Raw genomic sequence first — 20255 nt, 5'->3', positions numbered from 1 at the left:
CACCTGCCGTCGGCCAGCTCGGCGGGCCCGGCGTTCGGGCCGCACCCGCAGCCGTCGGCGCCGTCGTCGGGCCCGCCGGGTGCGCGCATGTCGCTGGACGGCGGGCCCGGAAGCCTCTCCCCGACGGCCGACGGCGGTGGGCCGTCGAGGCTGCTGGGCCACCCGTCGGTGGCGGCGGCGCACCTGAGCCGACTCAAGAGGCAGGTTGGGGACCTGGGCCGCCCGTCGATCCTGAGGCAGCGGTCCGGGGTGGTGCCGCCCAAGAAGGGGGCGTGAGTTGTGTGTTGCTTTTGTATGTGGGGGCGGTTTGTACCTTTGATGGTGTTGTTTTGATATGTGCGTCCTTGTTGGATCTGCCTGTCAGGTCTGAAAAAGGGCTTTGGATGAGGTAACTTTATTATCAAGCCGCTGCGTGAAAAGAACTTCTACAATCCCTACTCATCCAGTGTGCCTGCTGAATTAAACCGGCTTGAGAGGGCAACCTTTGTTTATCGCATCTGGGCACTGGCGCTGGCGTTCCAGGCGGTACGAGGATCTGGACCGAACGTGCCTGGCTGGTAAAACCCTGCGGTCCCGACATAGGTGCCTCCTCCAAACCCTGCTGCCCCTCCCTGCGTTCCCATCCTCTCCGTGGAGTATCCCAGCGACCCGGATCCGGGCATCATCCCCTGCATGCCAGCTGCCCCAGCTGCACCCGCTTCGGGTGATGGTCCAGGCGACGGGTGGCCGCCGATGGGCATTGAGGCCCCTGGCGGTGCTCCCGAGGCCGCTTGGTAGTGTTGGTACTGATGAGGCTGCTGGGGTGGCTGGTGCTGCTGGTGCTGCTGGAGCGTCTGGGGCTGCAGGTACTGCTGGGGCTGCAGGTACTGCTGGGGCTGCAGGTACTGCTGGGGCGGCTGGTGCTGCGGGTATTGGTAAAATATCGGCGAAGGAGTCGCAGCTTGCAGCGGCATTATGGCCCCTGGCGACGCTGGCGCCGCAAAGACCGGATGCTGCTCCTGGGTCGCCGGCGCCATGCCATCGTCGCGGACACCCGTGCCAAATGTGCTTGCATTCGGGCTCGTGCCGGCCTGCGACCCGCCGAACCGCGCCTGGTTCCCGTAGGCCTGCTGCGGCGCCGCCGGGCCGAGGTTGCTCCCGTCGTGTGCCTGGGGCCGCTGCTGCTGTTGTTGTTGCTGCTGCTGCTGCTGCTGGCCAGCCGCCGACATCGTTGAGGAGCCGCCCCCCTGCGCGCCAGGGATACGCGCGGTAGCAGCCGCTCCTGCAGTCCAGAGCGCCCAGGTGGGGGCTCCCTGAGGCACCGGCGGAGCCGTGGTCGTTCCAGGGTGGCGGGCCCTAACGCCGCCGCCGTCGACCAGCGACCCGACCCTGGCCCTGATGCCGAGCTCGCTGGCGCGGGTGTCCAGGTCGACGCCGTACACGTTTCTGTAGTATTCCATGAATCCGTAGTACTCTTTTGCGACCTTCTCAAAGTGCCTGACGCTCAGGTTCACAACGTCCAGGGCCTCATCCTCGGCGTCGACGTCGGCGACGTCGTGGCCGCTGCCGCCGACGCCCCGCGCCTCGTACTCGGCCAGCGCGATGGCGGTCTGGCACGCGTTGCGAATCTGGCGGCCGTTCCAGCGCGCCCCGGGGTTGTTGATCCAGTACTCGGCGATAAAGTCCTTCACCTGGTCATGCTCGACAACTAGCCTCCTTTTCTGCCTTGTGAATCGGTTTCGCGCCCGTTTCAGATTTAGCTCGAGCACTTGTAGCGAGGAATACAGTGTGAGTGGCGGATAGAAGAGGCTCATGTGGATGCGGGATATGACAGCTTCGTCAAAATCCCCGACGCGGTTGCTGGTGATAAACAGGACGCCGGCGTAATACTCGAGGGTGCGTAGGAACACTACAAGCAGGCGTAATTAGTTGGAGCGAACTAAAATATCGCAACATGCATGGCTTATTAGGGTATCCCATAGTACCTGCAACGAGTCCATTTCTGATGTGATCGTTGGGTGTCCTCGTAGCGAGGAAGACCTCGGCCTCATCCAACAACAGGATGCATCCCCACTTGTTGGCGAGCTTGAAGTTCTGCACCAAGGCTTCTTCCACGTCCTTTGGCGAGGTCCCAAGGTCACCTAGAGGCCCAATTTTCAATAGGCAGTTAGCTGCTCATTCCTGGACTCGAGTCTCTTGATAAGTGCACTCAAAGTTACTGGCGCTTAATTACCGCATGTGATGTGAAAGAGTGGCTTTTTAAAGTACTCCGCCACCACCTCTTTAAAAATGAAAACTCAGTCTCGAGTCTTGATACAAAAACACTCCGGAAACAATCTCGTTAGTTCTTAGGGCGGGCTTTATACCTGCAGTGGTGGTTTTTCCCACCCCTGGTGCCCCATGCAGTAGCATCACAAGACCCTTGCCTTTACTTGTATGTTAGCCGATTGTTCCGGTTGCCTCGGCTATCGAACCTTATCTTGGTCAACTTATTACGGTTTGCGTACCTTTGCCTCGTACAATATCTGTCTGCTCATGCTTGCGATCTGCCCTTTTGTCACGGAAGTGTTGCGAAATCAGAGACTTCACGAGCTCCTTGTGCCCTTCCGGGAGCACCAGCTGATCGAAAGATTTACCAAGCGGGATTGGACTGTCGGCGTTTGGGGCGGTTGGAATCTGCTGCTCTTGGATGTACGCCTCTGAGAGATCCCGTACTGAGAGGGTGGCTGCACGCGAGGACCTTTGTAAGCATTCAGCCAGTATAATCGCGATGGCGCAATACAGGATACTTACCCCATCTCCGGCTCTCAAGGAGAAATCCAAACACTTTGTCGGACATTATGATCAGCTCTTCTTCGCAGACTTTGCCCTTGTTTTCGAGTATCTCGCGGAATGGGTGGCATTTGACGGTGAGTCCAAGTGATTCCGGGGATGATTTGGAGACGAGAGAATCCCTAAACTCCTGGTTACGGCACGATTCGGTATGACGGTCGTTCCAACTGAGTTCCCACCTGCAACAGAACATATTGCACGCTCGTAGGGAGTCTAGTTTCACCAGGCTGTGTCCTGGAGGGCTTTTTAAGCGAGGCCGTGACTCCTGGTGAGCTCCTTGACTAGAGAACGCCGCCTCACCGTCTATGACGACTTGGCAGTCACTCTCGTGCTGTTCATCGACAGTGAGACCTGTGAAGTGCATGTGCTTCACATCTAGCAGGTCGAGAAAGAGCCTGCCAACTCTCAGGAGTTCCTGACGGAGCCCATGAGTTTTGGCGGCCCGAAGTGGGTAGTAATCTAGGGTGGTGACGTCGACCAGGCCCTCGAAAAAGCGAGGTGAGAATTCTGATGTCACTGGCCCGACGATAACGCCGTCGGTCCCGATGTGGACCAGGGTGATGAGGTAAGAAATGCTGGCCTGCCATAAAGTATCTGCATCGTCCGCTTCTTCTGAGATATTGTGATGAGGGCTGGTGGTTTTGACCCAGAGCACACGATATGCTTGCTTCTCGTCTTTGCTGACGACAAAGTCGCCCGGCTCGAAGAGGTACGGTAAGTCGCTGTAGGCTATCGGCATTGATCCTGCAGATTCATCGCGCAGGTACGCTCTTCTTTCCAGGATTACTTTCTCGATGAGGTCGTAGATGCACTGGAGCTCCTTGAGTTCCTCCATGAGGGTCGCCTCAGTGTGAGCCTGCCCAGAAAGCCTGTCTTGGCTCTTCAAGTGGTTGATCCGGTTCAAGATGCGAGAAGATCTCCAGATCAGGGCGAGGTATGGCCGGTAGAGGAGGCGATGACTGGGGCGGTTGGAGTATCCGCAAACCTTCATGAAGAATGGAGAACTTATCCGCACCCTCGCTGGAAGTTGCTGCTGGAAGGATGGACGTGGCGAGGGACGCTTAATCTCAGAGGAGTTGTCCCAGAGCGGGGTCTCGGGCTGTTCGTAGTCCAACGAAATTGTCTTGCTCCCGACCTTGGCTGTCTGCTCCGGAACCGGGTCACCAACAAGTAGATGGACGACAAACCTGTGGCGGAGGTGAAATGCACGCCGAAACTCGACCCATTCCGTCCAATGATGGCCAATTGTCGTCACAATGTCATCTTGTGGCTCATCCTCCTTGGTTTTGGAGCCGGAATCGGAAGTGCTTGAATCAGACTCGGCGAGCGCCTCGCTATCTCCAGTCTTCTCTGGTTCATTTGCGGCGTCGAAGCCACACGGCTCGCTCGCGTCGGGTGCATGGGCGGGCCCGGAGGCATTTTCCTCGCCTTTGACCCGAGCGGGCTTGTCGTCAGGGGCGTCTTGTTGACCTGTGGCGTCGGCATCCCGTAGCTCGCTCTTTCCAGTCACGGCGGTGGGGTTGCAGGCGGTTGAATCGGTCTCGGGTGGCATGTCACCATCCCTGGCAGCATCCCGTGGACTCGTGGCTTTGGCGTCTCGCGCACCTTCTGCTGGCTCGTGGGTCTTTCCTCCAGAGCTTGATGTCCAGTGTTTCAGGGTCAGACGATCTTTCAGTCTCCGGGAGCTTTTCTTCGTGGTCTCCTCCGATGAAGTTGCCACGTTCATCGTGCTGCCATATGAGGGTGGTGGGCAGGGAGGAGTGCGATAAAGCTGTCACGAGTAAGCACTGCGGAGTGTCTAGGATTTAGAGAGCTGTGTCCGAGAAGGGCGGCCAAAAAAAGTAACGAGGGGAGTACAGGGGCAGCGGGCGCGATGGAGGTGCTCAATGGAATAAAGAGTGGCCGTGTGTGTGACGAGGAATGGATTGTTGAAGGGGCTGAGTTCAACAGCCAAGCCAGGTTTCTCCCTAGTTTTGCCCAACTGACCCTCCCACCTTCTGTGGCGCGGCGCCACGAATACCAGGCGGGCAGCTAGCTGATTTGTTGCCTTGGCTGTAGTTGGGCGTTTGTGCATGCACACGATTTGCCCAATGATAAGGAGTAATTCCCATCGGGCACCTCTTTATGGAAGTCGGTATCTTCGTCCATTGGAATTTCCCTTACGGATTCCCTTACTCTCCACACTTTGGGAAGGCTCGACCAAGGACACACACAATGTCCAAAGCACAGTCGCCGCCGACCGAAACTTTCACTTTTACGAGCCTCTAGCTAGCAGCCGTCGACGTCGTGGACCACAGGCTACCGTGCTATCACCCCGCGCTACAAGCGATGTATCAACAGACAGACCACGGTGTGGCAGCCAAGCGTTTTGTGCCCTCTGGTCCGAATCTCGCGCATACTCAACCGTCGTCGCCATGTCCACCACTTCCGCGCCCCGAGGTCCCAGTGATGGATGAACTGACATTCTGGAGCCAGATATTCACAGGAGCCATGGAGTCCCTCAAGACTCAGCATCCGGTTGAGCCGAAGGACCGGTTCGAATCTGGGTTTAGCATCCGTCAGCTTGAATCGTGGGGCGAGATCAATGCCAAGATCAACCAGGCACAAGATAGGTTCAATGACACCACTGGGGTTTTAGGCGTGATCAAAAAGGCCACAAGAAAGGTGGCAGACAACGCGTTTTACGCGCAGGGGGCGGTAGCATTTGTCCCAGAGTTCGATTACTCGTCCCCTGTTCTGGCACTGGTCAAGGTCCTGCTGAAGGTGAAGGCTCCGTGCTGCTGATTATGTCGGAGTGGAGTGGTTAGAAGCAGAGACGGAATGAGCTAATAAACAGAACGGGGTGCCTCTTGGACGGTGTCACAGGTAGCAAAAACCACAAGCACGTTGCGGCACAAGCTAGCTCAGAGCCTGGAGGACTTGGAGCAGAGCCTCGGAGACGTCGAAACCTACCTTAACATGTTCCTCGGCGATGTGAATATCTTCAAGGCATCCGTGCATCTGGTCGCAGCGACCTTTCACGGCGTGGAGAATCTGATTGGTTACTACATCCGAAGTCAAGGTGTGCCGGCCACTTTCCTCTCGCCTGCCATGAGCTGTGAGGAGCAGAATTTCTGACTTCTAGAACTACCTAGTCTCCCGCGGAGCGTCGGCTGCCGTGTCTGGCGACGAGTATCAGAGAGATCTTGTCGTCAGCCTGGAACAGATCAAGGCCAGCAGCCAGCAGCTTATCCACCAAGCACGCAACTCACATATGCACATGGACAAACAAACACACGATGTAGTGCACCAAGGCAAGTTGTGTGCGTGACCGAAGAAGATAACTATTGCTGACGTTCCTCCACGCAGAGTTTGCGAAGCAGAGCGCGACGGCATATGCCTACCATCGGGAGAGCGTACAAAGCACCGAGAAGATCGCGGCCGAGTGTACAAATTTTCTCGTGGAGCTTTTGGGCCAGTACAATGCCAAGATCAACTCTCGCATAGACATGCTTGGCATCCAGATACAAGAGCAGATTCGAGCGGCCAGCCCCGCCATTATAGTCCATCCTCCACAGCGCATGGCGTACGAAAGGGATGATATAATCATGCGCCATCCCCCACTCCCCGATGGCGTGGAGAAGAATGACATGGAGTACGTCCTCAGCATCCAGCACCGGCTGCCGAAGACGGACTGCCAGCGCGCCGGCCAGCTGGTGGCGCAGTTTCTCTTCCAGATGTGGATGACGCACCCGTCCTCAGCTGAGCTGCTGGTGCACGGAGACCTCCAGGTCCAGGGTCAACAGCTGCACGTGTCTGGAGTCACGCTTTTTTGCGCCAATTTTGTCCAGACCATCGCGGCGCTGCCCCCGGCCGCGAACTTGTCGGCGGTCTTTTTTTTCTGCGGCCGTCACTCGTCCCCCAGCGAGCCTACAGCTGGCGGCCTTGGCATGCTCCGATGCCTCGTCGCACAGGTCTTCGGCATCCTGGCGCAGCGACGCGGGCCGGGCATCCCCATAGACTTTGACAGCACCCTTGACCCCGACCAAATGATGTCTGGGGACATCGCTCAACTAGGCCAACTTTTCCTACGTCTCGTTAGCCTCCTCGGGGGCAGTGGCGGCGGCGGCGGCGGCGGCGCAGCGCCCTTCACGACACTGTTTTGCGTCATAGATGGGATCATGTACTACGAGAGGGACCAATTTCGGGCTGAGACTGAGCAGGTCTTGGAACTTTTGCTTTGCATGGCACGGATGGATCCCTTGCAGTCGCTAGGAGGCTGCATCTTCAAGCTGCTCATCACGAGCCCCGCGCCGACGCGGGCGGTCCGGTCCATGTTTCCGCCTGAACATATCCTGACCATGTCGCACAACGCCATCCCAGCTACGGGGCAGAACTTTAGCAACCAGGTACTCGCGAGGCGGTTTGGAGACATCGGGGTGTCAACTCGTCCATAAATCGACGTGGGGATCACTTTTCAATATAGCGGAAAATGGTCAATTCTCTCGCCTAGCGGTCCGGATCATCTCCGTCCCCTTTACAAACACCAGCAGCCCATTCCTTCCCAAACCAAAACCTTTCTCTTCCTCCAGTCCCCTAAATCAACTTCTTCTTAATTTTCCTTTGCTACGAGTAGTGCTCCGCTACGCTATTCGCAAATACCCGCAGCGCCGTAACATTACTCGCACCCGCCCCCTACTCCCTACCTCGATGATTTCCCGTTCCCCCCAGGCTCAGGGCGCAAACCCTCACCTCTGCTTTTTCGCGTCATTCCCGCCCTTCCTCTTCGGATTGTTCCTGTAGAACAGTATATAAACCATATCCCTGACCCAGCCGGTCCACCCCCTGATGCGCTCGATGGTGTTGAGCAGGCGCGTGTACCGCCACACAAACGCCTCGACACTGTCGTAGTCGTGCGCGTAGCACTCCCACACTGCCTGCCCTCCTCCCGCTCCTCCTCCTCCGTTCTGCCTAATATACCCGCCCCGCCGCCCGTCCGCTTCGTCGCCGTCGCCGTCGCCGTCCACGTACTCGACGGCCTCGCCGCCGTCCAGCACCTTTATGCGCGGGCCGACGACGAGGGCGCGGCCCCGGACGGCGCGGTCGGCGGCCAGGCGCGTGGCGGCCTCGACGACGTCGGGCAGCGACGCCATGCCCGCGCCCGCGAGCAGCGACATGCCGCCCGCGGGGATCAGCGGCGTGTCGATGAAGTAAGGGCAGAGCATGTTGACGCGCACGCCGTCGCCGTGCCGCCACGCGGTGCAGCGGAGGGTCCGGAACAGGCCCGTCAGTGCGTGCTTGGCCGCGCAGTAGAGCGGCTGGCCCGGGAGCGGGAACACGCCCGAGGCGGACCCGATGAGCAGGATGTGCCGGTCGCGGTTGTCGCGGTCCCCGTCGCTGTTGTTGTTGTTTTTGTTGTTGCGGGCCAGCCAGTACAGCGCCAGGTGTACAGAGTACAGCACGCCCGTGAGGTTGACGTCGACGACGGCCAGCGACGGCGGCGGTGGGGGTGCAGCAGGTGCGCCGTCGTCATCGTCGTCGCCGCCAAGCGCTGGGGATGGGTTCTCGAACCCGCGCCCCGACGCCGTCGACGTCAGCTCGGCGATGCCGGCCGCCGGCACCACGGCGTCGATGCCGCCCGTGGGGCTGGCGCGCGCCGCGGCCCGGAAGAGCGCGACCTGGCTTTGCCAGTCGGTCACGTCGCAGCGCTGGAAAAAGTGCCGGTGCTGCTGCTGCTGCTGCTGGTTATCATCGCCGCCGGCCGAGGTCCGGAGTTCCGCGACGAGGGCCTCGCCGGCCACGGCGTCGAGGTCGCCGATGGCGACAAAGGCGCCGAGCCGCGCCCAGCGCCGCGCCAGCGCCGCCCCGATGCCCGACGCGCCGCCCGTGATCAGGATGGTGCTGCCCGCGAGGGTGGAGGGATCGTAGGGCGTGTTGACGTCGACGGGCGGGGACTGCAGGATCTCCTCGACGAGGCGGTGTGTGTGTTCGGGGGCGAGGGCCGCCATTGTCGGGTCTGTGCCTGGGTCGAGGCTGTGGTGTCCTTGTAGTCGATATGGATATTTGTCGGCCTAGCTGCTTAGATCCCTTTTTTCCCCCCAAGAAGCCCTGATGTCCTTCACCCTCTCCCAACTTTGCAGAATGTGCAGGGAAACAGATGGGAGGCGGACACAAATATTAAGTCCAGCATTGTTGGCTCAGCCGCACCTGCGCGTTGGCAAATCCCATCGAATTGTCGGTCAAACAGTCCGACCACGGCCGCTACGGCTGTTGCGAGCCTGTCAGTCATCGCTGCATGCGGCTGATGGCCAACGAAAAGACGCCAGCTAATATTTTAGGGTCTTCTGCTAGGGTATCAACCAAGCCCAAGGTAGTAGCGCTGAGGTAGCTTGGCGCTTGGCCCTCATAGATCGCGCGGCTCTCAGTGGCCAGAACCCCAATTCGTGCTGTGGCTTTTTTGGCCGGGATTGGAACCTGAACTGGGAGGGTGGTGTTGGCGCAAGGCGAGAAAAAAAAAAGCAATGACGATACGACGATACTGATTGTTGGGTGGGTTTTTTGTCATGGTGGGCGAGATGGGTTATGGAACGGGACCGTGGGCAGGAAACCACATATAGTGACGAAATGATGGGTGTACCCGAAGATAGGAATGTCCAGAATAAAAAGAGACGGATCGACAGCAGGACATGGCAAGGGAAGACCACCCCCCTCAGATATCCGCGATATACCCTCACTCGTGGGGCGATCCGAGACGTATCCCGCGCCCGGGCTTGCTGAAATCACGGGAAGCACCACATGCTCTGGGCTCCTCTCCCCCCGCACCATCCCGCGCCACGGTCATACTACTAGGCTCTTGTTGCGCCACCTGTTAGCCTAGGAGGGGGGAAGAAGATGCACCCCAGTAGCGCGCCCGCCAACTGCCGAGCGTGGAAATACACCAACGGGGCAGATGCCGGGGTTGTGGCAGGTTGGCATGACTGGTGTGTTGGGTGTAGACAGGGCACCGGGTTGAACGAAAGCTGTAGGCTTGCGCCGCCGAGGTGTGTGTGCTATCTTGTTTCGCTCATGCAGGGGCATCGCCATGATTTTCTGCTGTGCTGATCTTTCGCAAAGGGTGGGAGGACAAAAGTTGATATCACCACGCAAAAATGGCGCTTAGGTGCGCTTAGGTGTCGGATGGGGGTAAGGAACGACACGACGTACAAAAGAATCAAGGCATGTAATCTCATGATATTTTCCAACAAGGGTGAGAGCCATATACGGCATGGCTAGAGAGAAAACGAACAGCATTAAGCGACGGACGTCCTCATTAAAAAAAAAACCCCAATAACACAAAGTTGCACGCGAGTGTGAAAGGTAGCAACAAGAAAAGACGGTTCCAGACCAGTTGAGGCGGATGAGGGGCCCAAAGGAAAGCGGCAACTCAACCGACATCCTCGCAGCACCGGACCATCTCGCACAGCGCGCGGACGAGCCAGGGATCGACGCCGTCATACCTCATCGTGCCTCCCGTTCCCCGAATGCTGCTGCCTCCGCTCCCTGCTCCCGACCCGGCCGCCACCGGGGTCGGGGCGGAGCCCTCCGTGGTCAGCTTGATCGTCGTGATGAGATTGACCACGCACCGCCCCAGCGCGTCCCGGAGGCTGCGGAGCGAAGCCTCCGACTCGGGCCCGTTCTGCGCCTTGTTACTGTAGCCACCGCCGCCGTTTGGGACAGCACCGCCTCGGGACGGCGGCGGCGCCGAGGCTATGGACCCATCGCGCCCGCGGCGCTTGGATGTCAGCCTGTTCCCCACTCTGCCGCTGCCCATGGTCAGTGTCCGGCGGTGGCGGCCGCTCGCGATGCTGGCAGCGCCGCTGGCCGTCCCGCCCAGGTCCACTATGCCTAGCTCGGTGGCGTGGACCCGGACGATGGACGCCTGGGTAGCCGTCCCCGTGCCGGGCGGCGCCGAGGTCGCCGTGCCTGGCCTCCCTGGGGTAGCGGTCGACCCGGCCGCGCCCTGCTGAAGACCAAGGAGATGCGCCGCCTTCTTGGGTATCCTGCGGTTGCTCTCGTCGTTGCCGCCGCCACCACTGCTGCTACTGCTAGTAGCGCTCCCGCGGCGCAAGGGGGAGGACGGGCTGCTGGAGAAGGAAGGGCGGGGATATTGGTCTGGGGCGGATGCCATGTTTGCTAATGCGGCAGCCGCAGCGGCATCGCAAAGCAGTACGATGTAGTTGTACGCTACTATGTGGGCGTAAAGCGCGTCGCAGAGGTAGTCGGCGGCCCCTGGGAAGACTGTCCTGAAACGAGCAAAGTCCGGGCAGACAAGCGAGCCCTGATAGTGAGTCCTTGCCGGCTTCTTGTTTGTGGGGAGGTCACCACGGAGTGCATGGTGATGCTGCCCGTGACGGTCGTGGCGGAACTGGAATGATGAGCCCTCGTGGTGGGAGCCCAGGCTCACCGACGACTTTCTGGGCAGGATGTTTGCCAGTCGCCATCGTTTGTGAGGCCATGTTGGCGACTGCGTACATGTCGGGAGCGAGGCAGACGAGAGGCTCGGGGTTGCCAATAAAAGCGAGCGGGCCTCTGCGTTTTCGGGAGAATTGAGTCGCCGTAACTTTCGTGAATAGGCCCTGATGGTCTCGATCGAGAGGCTCGAGCAAAGGAGCATCGTCTCTGGGAAGCACGCCGTCGACACCATCAGCGTCTCAATGACATCGGGGGGCAGAGGGATAGGCGGTGCCGGCGCTCCCATGTCTGGGGCCGAGCGGAGCGGCGAGGCAAAGGCCATTCCAACGGTGGGGTCTAGGCTGACGTCGGCGTCGGCGGGGCCGTCCCACCGCACGGCCTTGGGGCTCTTGCTGCCCGTCTTGCGACTAGCCTCGGAGCTGCCACGGTATTCACCTGAGCGTTTCTCGCCGTCGCCAGAGTCAGAGGCCGGCAGGCTCCCCGAGTTATACACAGAAGACAGCTGGTCATCTACTTGTTGGCCACCATTCCTAGGGCGAAGAGCGATGGTGTAGTGTGATCTGTCGTTGAATGTGGCAGACAAGGGGGAGCGAGGTGTTTCGCTCCTGGCAAAGTCGAGAGATGGCCTCGTGGCGCCATCCGTGATGAAATGATAGTCTTCAAGCGGCTTTGGCGAGCGGCCATGGCGGAGGGACGATCGACGGCGAGGGACCGATAGGCCACCCTGGACCAGCGACGCCACGTCGGAGATTGACGGGGCGGGTTCGGGAGCGTGAGTGGGCGTGTAGGCGTGGCCAACAGGGCCGACATGGGTGCCAAAGCTAGAGTCTCTCCCTTGGGTGTCGGGAAAATCGGGCTCCAGGTCTACCCAGCTCTCTGCAGGGCCATGTCCCGGCGACGTCAGCCCCTGCGGGTACGAGGTGGTGGAGGAGCGCCTGCCGGACGTCACCGAGGTGGCGGCCGTCGTAACCGATCGGTGGCGCCGCCGCACCGGGATGGGCTCCATTTCGAACGACGACGGTGAAGACTCACTGCTGGAGGAACTGCCAGGGCCATGTTCTGACAGCCAGGGCAACACGACCGCGTCCTCAGCATCGTCCACAAAAGGCCGGCGGTCGGCTTGGGCCACAAGGGCCAAGCGGGGTCGTGGGCGTTCTTGCTGTTGTAGTAGCTGCGGCAGTTGTGGCCGCTTCCCCAGCGCTGTGGGAGACAGGGGCGGCGGTGGCAACTCGGGCTCGCTCTCCTCGGCGAGGTCTCGGAGTCCCCGTGAGGAACGCACCCTTTTAAGGTCACGCGGCCTGCAGGGAGAAGAGGGCTCGTCTGAACTCGGCGTCATGTCGTGGAGGTTGTAGTGAAGATCCCGGTCGACGGCGGCTACTGCCGAGCTTGGAGTGCCCGATGTCATGTGCCTGAAGGTGAAGATGGCTTCGGATTTCTCGAGGTCCCATGCAAGAATTTCGGGAAAGTTGCACCCCATATCGTTGAGGCACTGCTCTGGCTTCCACCGGCAGAGGTGGACGCACGAGACGATGTGCGGAACGGGCTGGATTTAATCGGCTGGGGACAGTCCAGCAACGGCTGTGGAGCAAACGCCAGCGGCTGGGGACCTAGACCGGACGCTGTGCACATCCCTCGACCCTCTAGCTTTCCCTTCGTGTTGTTCCCACTATCACGCGTAGCTCACGTCACACGCAGACATGCCGCTTCTTGCTACTCTGCTGGATGAGTGGGCGCACGATGCGAGGTCAATATAAACACGGATCCCTGCCGCGCCTCGCACAAGTAGGAAGCTCTTGTGCAACTAGGGCGCCGGCCAGGAAAAGCCAGGAACTCAGGCCAGCGGGCAACTCGATATGTAGGGGTCCTGATGCGAACGCTGAGTAGGTACGTTGTACCAGTAAATATAAGTGCAGGCAGGAGGGACAAGCACAGGGGCATTGAGAAGGAACGAGGTCGGCGGGAAAGAGCCATGTGCCGCTATGGGAGGCAAGGGCGGCATTTAGACTTTATACTGGCCTTCACAAATTCTCCGGGTGGTGGCCTGCCCGAGACGGGAATGGGGTGCAAGGCAGGGGGTCGTGATGGTTGCAGCGCGCAACGAGCTGCCAAGCCCAAGCAAGCAACGCGATGGCGTCCATATCCCTCACGCTAGCAGCCACAGGACGCCAAAAATACACAGGCACAACCACAAGCAGCACAGCTGTGCTCTGCTTTGACCTCCACTACCTGCAACGACTCGATCACTCCAGCTTCGGGGGGGCACCGCCCTAATCGCAGTCGATTCGCGAATCAGTCCAAGGGATGCGCGGCGTCGGCTGGCCGAGACAACGTCGCACAGCCCAGAGCTGGACGCTATGGGCGGACGCAGGAGGGGAGGGGGTAAATAAAATAAATAAATAAAACATGAAAAAAAAAGGAAACGAGAGAAAAAGGAATGAAAACAGGAGCTAAAACATTGGTGGACAGCAAAAATCAAAAACGCTTCAAATCGAAAAGCAAGTCCCGAAGCACTGCCGGTTGGTTTAGCCCACTTGGCGTGGCTGTCTGCCGGTCATAGGCTGCAGCTAAAAGCTGACGCCAGAACCCGGCAGACAAAACGTTGAGAGGGTGACGGCGGGCGCTAGCAATGCCTGGGAGGGAGGTCGAGAAGGGGACGCACTGGCCTAGTGGCGGGCAAACAGGCGCCCGTCTCTGTTTGACGGCGGGAAAGCAGGCGAACCACTTCCCGCACCATACGACAGCGGTAGGCCAAGTACTACGTGGCCGGCAGTGCTCCCCAGGAAACCATGTGCTATAGACATGGTAGCTTCTCCGGATCGCGATGGGATCATTTCTGGGCTCGAGCTGCGTCTGTACAACGCCGGGCAGCCACCGACCCCCTGCGTCTTTCTTTTCTTTTCGCGCAGAGCCAAACGTGTGCAGGGAGGTGGTGGAGTCCAGCATGACCCGAAACTCGGCAGCGGAAAACCTGAGTGAGGTAGATGGGCCCGCGGGCGCTGTCGAGGGCGGGCGACGGACGGATAGCCGCAGCGAGAGGGTACTGCAATGTGCGACGTGCGACGCTGCCTGGGAGCATTGTGGACTGTCTTCTCGTTTTCCCCTTGGGCCTGACATGGTGCTGCTGCACGTACATGGCTGCACTGCAGCGGGCAACAAGGTCACAAGGATGGAGGGCCCATGTGCGGAAAAGGAGAAAGAGTAAGCCAAGCTCTCGGGAAGGCCATCGGTGCGACTGGCACGCGGGTGTTCACTCGAAGTGTTCACTCGAAACATCAGTGCTGGAGCGGACCCTGCCAAATCAGACCGAGAAGGCAGCGGAGGATGGTCGCGCCACTCGGGAGGAGGAGGCTCGAGCTCAGGGTTGCCACAGGACGAAAGGCCAAACAGCGCTAGCGGACGGTAGTGCGGGATATGGAGAGCAATACAGGGAGAGAAGAGTGGACCTTGATTGCCAGGGTGGGAAAGAAAAAAAGAAAAGAGAAGAGAAGACAAAAAGCAAGGGATGAAATATTGCATGCGGCTTGACGATCTTGGAGCTCTGTGCGCGCGCGCCGCTCTTTGAGCCATTCCCCGAGGTTGTGATGGGACAGCGGCTTGGCGAGGCGAGACTCTCCCTCGATCCAGCCTCGACCCTTGGGTAGATCATCCGACAGGAAGCAAAGGATGGTGTGCCTCCTTGTCTTGAAAGCCTAGCCGTCAAGGTCTGACAGCGCAGGTCGACGCAACTCGAGGCAGCCCTCTGACCCGACGCGTCAAATGCGCCAAACCAACCTCGCAGCTGCAGGTCTTGGAACACCTTGGTCGATGCCCACGAGGCGTTCGCCCTTGCTTTCCACGCGAGCCAAGACCCCAATAGTGCCATTGATCGGCGAGACTTTGCACGGCCTGGCAGATGATGACGGAGGGCGAGATGGACGGCTGATGGTGGTGGGTTTGGCGCATTCACTGCTTGCTTGTTTTCGGTGTCGCTTCCACTGAGTTCTTCCTGTCCGAGTCGAAAGTCGACGCGAACCGAGCACAGAGCACAGGGAGTGGTACAGTGTTCATACAGTACTACGGTGTGCACAAATGTTGCTCCAGGCACCCAGTTGATTCGTCACAATTCCCACTGTGTTTACACCCCACACAGGCTGCCAGGAAATTTTCTTCTGTGCAAGTTGAGGCTGGCGGCAACACGCCAGCACGCGCGCCCACGTGAGGCCCTTGACCAACACTCCTTCCAGACCACAGCAGATCAACAAAACGTCTTGTCCACGAGGCGTTCCGAGACCTGCCCGTTGGTGGCAGGGGTTCACGCAGGACAGCGTTGAAAAACAGCCTGGGACATACATACTCATACGTACATACATATACAGTCGGCTGAAACGGCCGAAACGACGGACATCGATAAACGGTGTCTGGGGCTGGCTGAGAAAGCAAGGGATAGATAGGATTTACGTGCGGTGCGTCGGCGCAACCGGGCAGGCGACATGCTGTCCGAGGAGTTCGTCTCGGCCATCTGCGGCCCCCCTCTGACCAGCAACACCAGCATCGCCAAGGACGTCGGCGTCTACGTCCACACCCTCAGCCCGGCCTACTCGGTCAAGGGCACCTTCAAGAAGAACTCGGCCCCGCCCAACTGCCTGGCCGTCAACGAGAGTCACGTGTTCGCCGCCCAGGACGGCAAGGCCGCCCTGCACGTCTACTCGCGCCCGAGGGGCAACCAGGAGGCCTACGTACCCTTCCCCGAGAAGATCCGCTGCGTGGCCCTGGCCGGTGATGTCTTGGTCCTGGGCACCACGGAGGGGCGGATCATGTTATGGGAGGTATGTTTGCGCTTTACGGTTCCAACTTGTTTTAGTAACCTCCAACTAACACATACACACCAAACAAAAAAACAGTACTGCACGGGCAGGCTAGTCTCCACGCCCCCCTGCCACGTGCAGGCCGTGACCTGCCTGGCCACGACCGCGCACCACGTGCTGAGCGGCTCCGACGACTCCAACGTGCACGTGTGGTCGCTCGCCTCGCTCCTGGCCCTGGACCCGGCGTCGGAGCACGAGCCCGAGCGCACCCTGTCCAACCACCGTGCGGCCGTGGTGGCCCTGGCGACCGACCAGCCAGCCACGTCGTCGTCCCCGCCCACCTCGGGCGGTGCCGCCGGCGCCCTTTGCGTCTCGGCCGCGCGCGACAAGACGTGCGTCGTCTGGGACGTCGCGACCGGCCAGGCCCTGCGCACGCTCCTGCTGCCCGCGGCGCCGCTCTGCGCGGCGCTCGACCCGTGCGCGCGCGCCCTCGCCGTCGCCACCGACGACGGCTGCCTGCACCTGGTCGAGCTCCTCGGCGACCCGCCCTTGCTCGGCGCCCACGCGCCCGAGGCCGCCTCCACCGCCGTCCAGGTGCCCGCGTCCGACCCCTTCGGCCTGGCCCCGCTCGACGCCTACGGGCCCGCCGCCTGCCTGGCCGTCAGCCACGACGGCACCGTGCTGCTGTCGGGCCACGCAAAGGGCAAGGTCCTGCAGTGGAGCCTCGCGACGGCGGCCGAGGGTGGTAGCGGCCCGCCGCCCGTGGAGCTGGCGGACCTGAACGCCGCCGTCAGCAATGTCGCCTTTGTGCCGCCGCTGCCGCGCACCAGGTCGACGGTTGCCCCGGCCGTCGTGAAGCCCGCCGCCGCCAACGCCGCCGCCGCCGCGGGGTACAGCTTCACGGCGCAGCTGGAGGGCGACCTGGGCGGCGGCGGCGGCGGCGACCGCCAGGCCAGCAGGTTCGATAGGCTGCTCGCCACGCCGGGGTTCGGACAGGAAGCGCTCGAGCAGGCCGTGCTCGCGCTCGAGCAGCAGCAGCAGCAGCAGTCCACGAGCGGTGGCGGTGGCGGTGGGGGGCCGAGCGAGAACGAGGTGAATCTGCAGCTCCAGAACGAGGAGCTGCTGCAGATCATCAACGAGCAGCGTGCGCTCTACAAGCAGGTGCTGCAGAAGCAGGCTGCCTCGGAGTCATAACATTGCTTCCCGTCCGTCTTTGTTGCTTGTTGATTTCGATAGTCGAGTCCATAGACGAATATACCCTACCAGGTCTCGCGGCAGACACTATTCCCTTACGAGTCGTGGCGGTAGGCGAGCTAGAGAGGGGTGTGTGTGTATGTGGGTATGTGTGTGTGTGTGTGGTTCGGAAAAAGTTAGACACCAACCAGCATCCTGCATCATCTGGCTTGTCTGATCCCGTCGCCAGAATCAAGCAGACTATCGCCACACAGGCCTCTCTTCCATCCCGGTTGGCCCGGGCCGATTCGCAAATGGTTTGCGCGCCACCTCGAGCTAGTGCCAGGTCTGTTCTCGGAACATTTTCCGAGCCACGTGCGACTATTTAAAGCCAAAATGCAAGCAACGTTTGCCTGGTCAAAGCACCAGGCACGGCTCGACCGAGCGCAAGTTAGGGCGATAGAAGAGACGGTCGGAGAATACAATAATAACAGACACGCCAACGGAGTTGTTTCACTGTCGCTTCAAACATGCCAACGACGTCCGGTTCGGTGCCCAGGCACGCGAGGTTGGCTACCACGGCTTGGAACGGCATTGATTGATGCCATTCGTCCCGTCTTCTGACATAGAAACACGCTGCGGACTGGCTGTCAAAGCCGTCACTTTTTGAAACTAGTTTCGTACACAAACCGCATGCGTTCGCATCTGCAGCGAGCAGAAGTGATCAACTACGATGCGTGCCCGGACAGGAGTCGTTCGGGTTTTCACCGCTCGTCTGCACTGCACAGTAGGCACAGACAGCACCATGGTCTCTCGGTTGTGAAGCCGGGCCGCGGTAAACCTCGCAGTCTCAGGTATCGAGGCATGTATTATTACTATTTGCCCTCGATCGTGTAAAGCAAGAATAGATAGAGATAGACAAGAAACCATATTGGAGCGATTCGCACCTTCGCTGTGCCATTCTCTGTACGGATATTGTTAGCGATTGTGGTTCCAAGAGCATGCGAGCGCCATCCTCGGCTTCCTCGCCGCCGCCCTTGCGGCAGCGTCACTAGCAGCGAGTGCCCCAGCAGGGAACGAGCGAAGCCATGACATCACATCCGCAGCCGGCCCGGCCCCGCCGACAAGCCACGTCCTCCATGAGGTGGCGCCGCCGGCTCGGGGCACCTGGAGGCGGCACTCGCGGCTGGACGGGCGCGCGACGCTCTCGATGCGGGTCGGGCTGACGCAGCGCAACCTCGAGCGGGCGGCCGAGTTCATGGCGGCCGTGTCGCACCCGTCGTCGCCCGAGTACGGGCGGCACTGGAACGCGGAGCTGGTGGTCGAGACGTTCGCGCCGGAGCGGCACCGGGTCGAGGCGGTGCTGCGGTGGCTCGAGGAGGATGGCGGGATCGCCAGGGGCAGGGTCCGACTCAGCAGCGGCCGCAACTGGCTCGCGTTCGAGGCGACGGCGGGAGAGGCCGAAGCTTTGCTGCGGACCGAATACCACGTTTACAGCCACGCGGGCCACGGGGCGAGACACGTCGCCTGCGAGGGATATCACCTGCCAGAGCACATGGTTGAACACGTCGACATCGTAACGCCGACGGTGCATTTTGACGGGAGGGTGAGGGAGGGGAGGATGGGGAAGCGGGTGGCGCTGTCTGGAGAGGGGCACGCAAAGCTACTTCTATCCCGGCAAGACACGGAGGCAGGGACAGCAGCAACGGCAACGGCATGGCCGGTTCTGGCTGACACGCAAGGGAAGAAGGAGGGCCGTCCTGGGCTTTTGGGGAAACCAAACTCGGGATTTCATCCCAAGCGGGATGACATGGTTGACGGCTCAAACCTGGTGCTGGAGCTGAGCAGCTGCGATGCCATGATCACACCGCAGTGCCTACGCGCCCTCTGCTCGCTCCCACCCGGCGAGACGGCAGTCGGCGGCAACACGCTGGGCGTAATCGAGTACTCGCCGCAGGCGTTCCTGCAGGAGGACATGGACATGTGGTTCGCCAAGTTCGAGCCGTAGCTCAAAGGCAAGCAACCGATCGTGACGCTGGTGGCAGACGGCGGGGTGCAGCGCAAGGACCGCGGCTTCGACTTTGACGGCGAGACGTCGCTGGACCTACAGTACGCCATGGCGCTGGTGCATCCGCAGCGCACCACGCTCTTCCAGGTGGGCGACCCGGTGCAGTCGGCGAGCTTCAACAACTTCCTGGACGCGTCGACAGCGAGTGCTGCGGCTTCGACGGCGGCGGCTCCAAGGACCCCAACGTCGACGGGCAGTACCCCCCTCGAGTGGGATGCGGCACGCCGGCCATCACCAACGTGCTGTCAACCAGCTACGGCTACAACGAGGCGGACCTGGGCGACAAGTACGAGCAGCGGCAGTGCCTCGAGTACATGAAGCTCGGGCTTCGGGGCGTGTCGGTTGTTTTCTCGTCCGGAGATTCGGGGGTGGCGGGCAACGGCAACATGTGCGTGGATCCGATAACGGGTGCATATGTCGAGGGCACCGCCAACAGCACCTCGGGCATCTTCAACCCGTCTTTCCCCAGCACCTGCCCCTGGGTGACATCGGTCGGGGCGGCGCAGGTGCTGAACGGGTCGACGGTACACACGCCCGAGAGCGCGTGCGAAAGTTTATGGTCCCACCCCGGTCCCGGCTCTTGCTAACTGATGGGCGTTTGATCAGCGTCGGCACCTGCCTTCGCATCGATGCTGACACTCATCAACGAAAAGCGCATGGCGGCGGGCAAGTCGGCGGTCGGGTTCGTCAACGCGGTGCTGTACGAGCACCCAGAAGCACTCAACGATATCACCAGCGGCAAGAACCCAGGCCGCGGCACTGAGGGCTTCGAGGCCGTCCAAGGATGGGACCCTGTGACAGGGCTGGGGACGCCCAACTACCACAAAATGCTGGAATTGTTTATGGGATTGCCGTAGAAGGCTGGCGCTGGTTTGTGCTGGCCTTTGTTTTTCGATTTGGGTCGCTCTGGGCTTTTGTAACAAGGTGAGATATTGGTTTTTGCATCTTGTATTTCCGCGAAGCGGCGAACAAATAAAGGTGAAACATTT

At 60.4% G+C, this 20255-nt stretch overlaps 7 protein-coding genes across 7 annotated transcripts in view; 4 read left to right on the top strand and 3 right to left on the bottom strand.

The window, feature by feature from the left end:
* The window catches only part of GGTG_11764 (hypothetical protein), a gene marked incomplete at its 3' end in the record, with an annotated part of 5622 nt that extends 5346 nt beyond the window's left edge, over positions 1-276 (top strand). Inside the window, exon 3 of the mRNA XM_009229655.1 lies at positions 18-276. Coding sequence (XP_009227919.1) covers positions 18-276 — 259 coding nt within the window. The remainder of the gene's footprint in view (positions 1-17) is intronic.
* Positions 277-440: 164 nt separating this feature from the next.
* On the bottom strand, positions 441-4537 carry GGTG_11763 (hypothetical protein; the record flags this gene model as incomplete). Its single annotated transcript, XM_009229654.1, has 6 exons — positions 441-1888; positions 1965-2120; positions 2213-2260; positions 2346-2405; positions 2487-2705; positions 2773-4537. 6 exons carry the CDS (start codon positions 4535-4537, stop codon positions 489-491), a joined length of 3648 nt encoding a protein of 1215 aa, XP_009227918.1. The 3' UTR covers positions 441-488.
* Positions 4538-4952: 415 nt separating this feature from the next.
* GGTG_11762 (hypothetical protein) lies at positions 4953-7847 on the top strand. Its single transcript, XM_009229653.1, has 4 exons — positions 4953-5574; positions 5677-5872; positions 5946-6104; positions 6160-7847. The coding sequence occupies exons 1-4, from the start codon at positions 5140-5142 to the stop codon at positions 7245-7247; spliced, it is 1878 nt and encodes a 625-aa protein (XP_009227917.1). The 5' UTR covers positions 4953-5139; the 3' UTR covers positions 7248-7847.
* Positions 7277-8978, bottom strand: GGTG_11761 (hypothetical protein). The gene has a single exon (XM_009229652.1). It carries the CDS (start codon positions 8796-8798, stop codon positions 7539-7541), a length of 1260 nt encoding a protein of 419 aa, XP_009227916.1. The 5' UTR covers positions 8799-8978; the 3' UTR covers positions 7277-7538.
* A 933-nt stretch (positions 8979-9911) lies between these two features.
* On the bottom strand, positions 9912-13764 carry GGTG_11760 (hypothetical protein). Its single transcript, XM_009229651.1, has 2 exons — positions 12274-13764; positions 9912-12117 (listed from the first exon to the last, which is right to left on the bottom strand). Exons 1-2 carry the CDS (start codon positions 12716-12718, stop codon positions 10214-10216), a joined length of 2349 nt encoding a protein of 782 aa, XP_009227915.1. The 5' UTR covers positions 12719-13764; the 3' UTR covers positions 9912-10213.
* A 1598-nt stretch (positions 13765-15362) lies between these two features.
* On the top strand, positions 15363-17303 carry GGTG_11759 (WD repeat-containing protein). Its single transcript, XM_009229650.1, has 2 exons — positions 15363-16046; positions 16122-17303. The coding sequence occupies exons 1-2, from the start codon at positions 15711-15713 to the stop codon at positions 17217-17219; spliced, it is 1434 nt and encodes a 477-aa protein (XP_009227914.1). The 5' UTR covers positions 15363-15710; the 3' UTR covers positions 17220-17303.
* A 588-nt stretch (positions 17304-17891) lies between these two features.
* On the top strand, positions 17892-20123 carry GGTG_11758 (hypothetical protein; the record flags this gene model as incomplete). Its single annotated transcript, XM_009229649.1, has 4 exons — positions 17892-17985; positions 18197-19184; positions 19409-19818; positions 19873-20123. The coding sequence occupies 4 exons, from the start codon at positions 17892-17894 to the stop codon at positions 20121-20123; spliced, it is 1743 nt and encodes a 580-aa protein (XP_009227913.1).
* Positions 20124-20255: the final 132 nt, after the last annotated feature.

This window comes from Gaeumannomyces tritici (assembly GCF_000145635.1).
Source record: "Gaeumannomyces tritici R3-111a-1 unplaced genomic scaffold supercont2.7, whole genome shotgun sequence".
NCBI classification, from domain to species: Eukaryota; Fungi; Ascomycota; class Sordariomycetes; order Magnaporthales; family Magnaporthaceae; genus Gaeumannomyces; species Gaeumannomyces tritici.
The sequence above is the reverse complement of the archived record's forward strand: the minus strand, read 5'-3'. Positions and strand labels throughout refer to the sequence as shown.

Excerpts from the sequence above, each read along its gene's own strand:
- GGTG_11762 (XM_009229653.1), top strand. The coding sequence starts at position 5,140 with ATGTATCAACAGACAGACCACGGTGTGGCAGCCAAGCGTTTTGTGCCC. Across the intron at positions 5,575-5,676 it reads TGGTCAAGGTCCTGCTGAAG|GTAGCAAAAACCACAAGCAC; the intron begins GTGAAGGCTCCG and ends ACGGTGTCACAG. Across the intron at positions 6,105-6,159 it reads ACACGATGTAGTGCACCAAG|AGTTTGCGAAGCAGAGCGCG; the intron begins GCAAGTTGTGTG and ends TCCTCCACGCAG.
- GGTG_11761 (XM_009229652.1), bottom strand. The coding sequence starts at position 8,798 with ATGGCGGCCCTCGCCCCCGAACACACACACCGCCTCGTCGAGGAGATC.
- GGTG_11760 (XM_009229651.1), bottom strand. The coding sequence starts at position 12,718 with ATGGGGTGCAACTTTCCCGAAATTCTTGCATGGGACCTCGAGAAATCC. Across the intron at positions 12,118-12,273 it reads CCCTGGCAGTTCCTCCAGCA|AGAGCTGGGTAGACCTGGAG; the intron begins GTGAGTCTTCAC and ends ATGGCCCTGCAG.
- GGTG_11759 (XM_009229650.1), top strand. The coding sequence starts at position 15,711 with ATGCTGTCCGAGGAGTTCGTCTCGGCCATCTGCGGCCCCCCTCTGACC. Across the intron at positions 16,047-16,121 it reads GGCGGATCATGTTATGGGAG|TACTGCACGGGCAGGCTAGT; the intron begins GTATGTTTGCGC and ends ACAAAAAAACAG.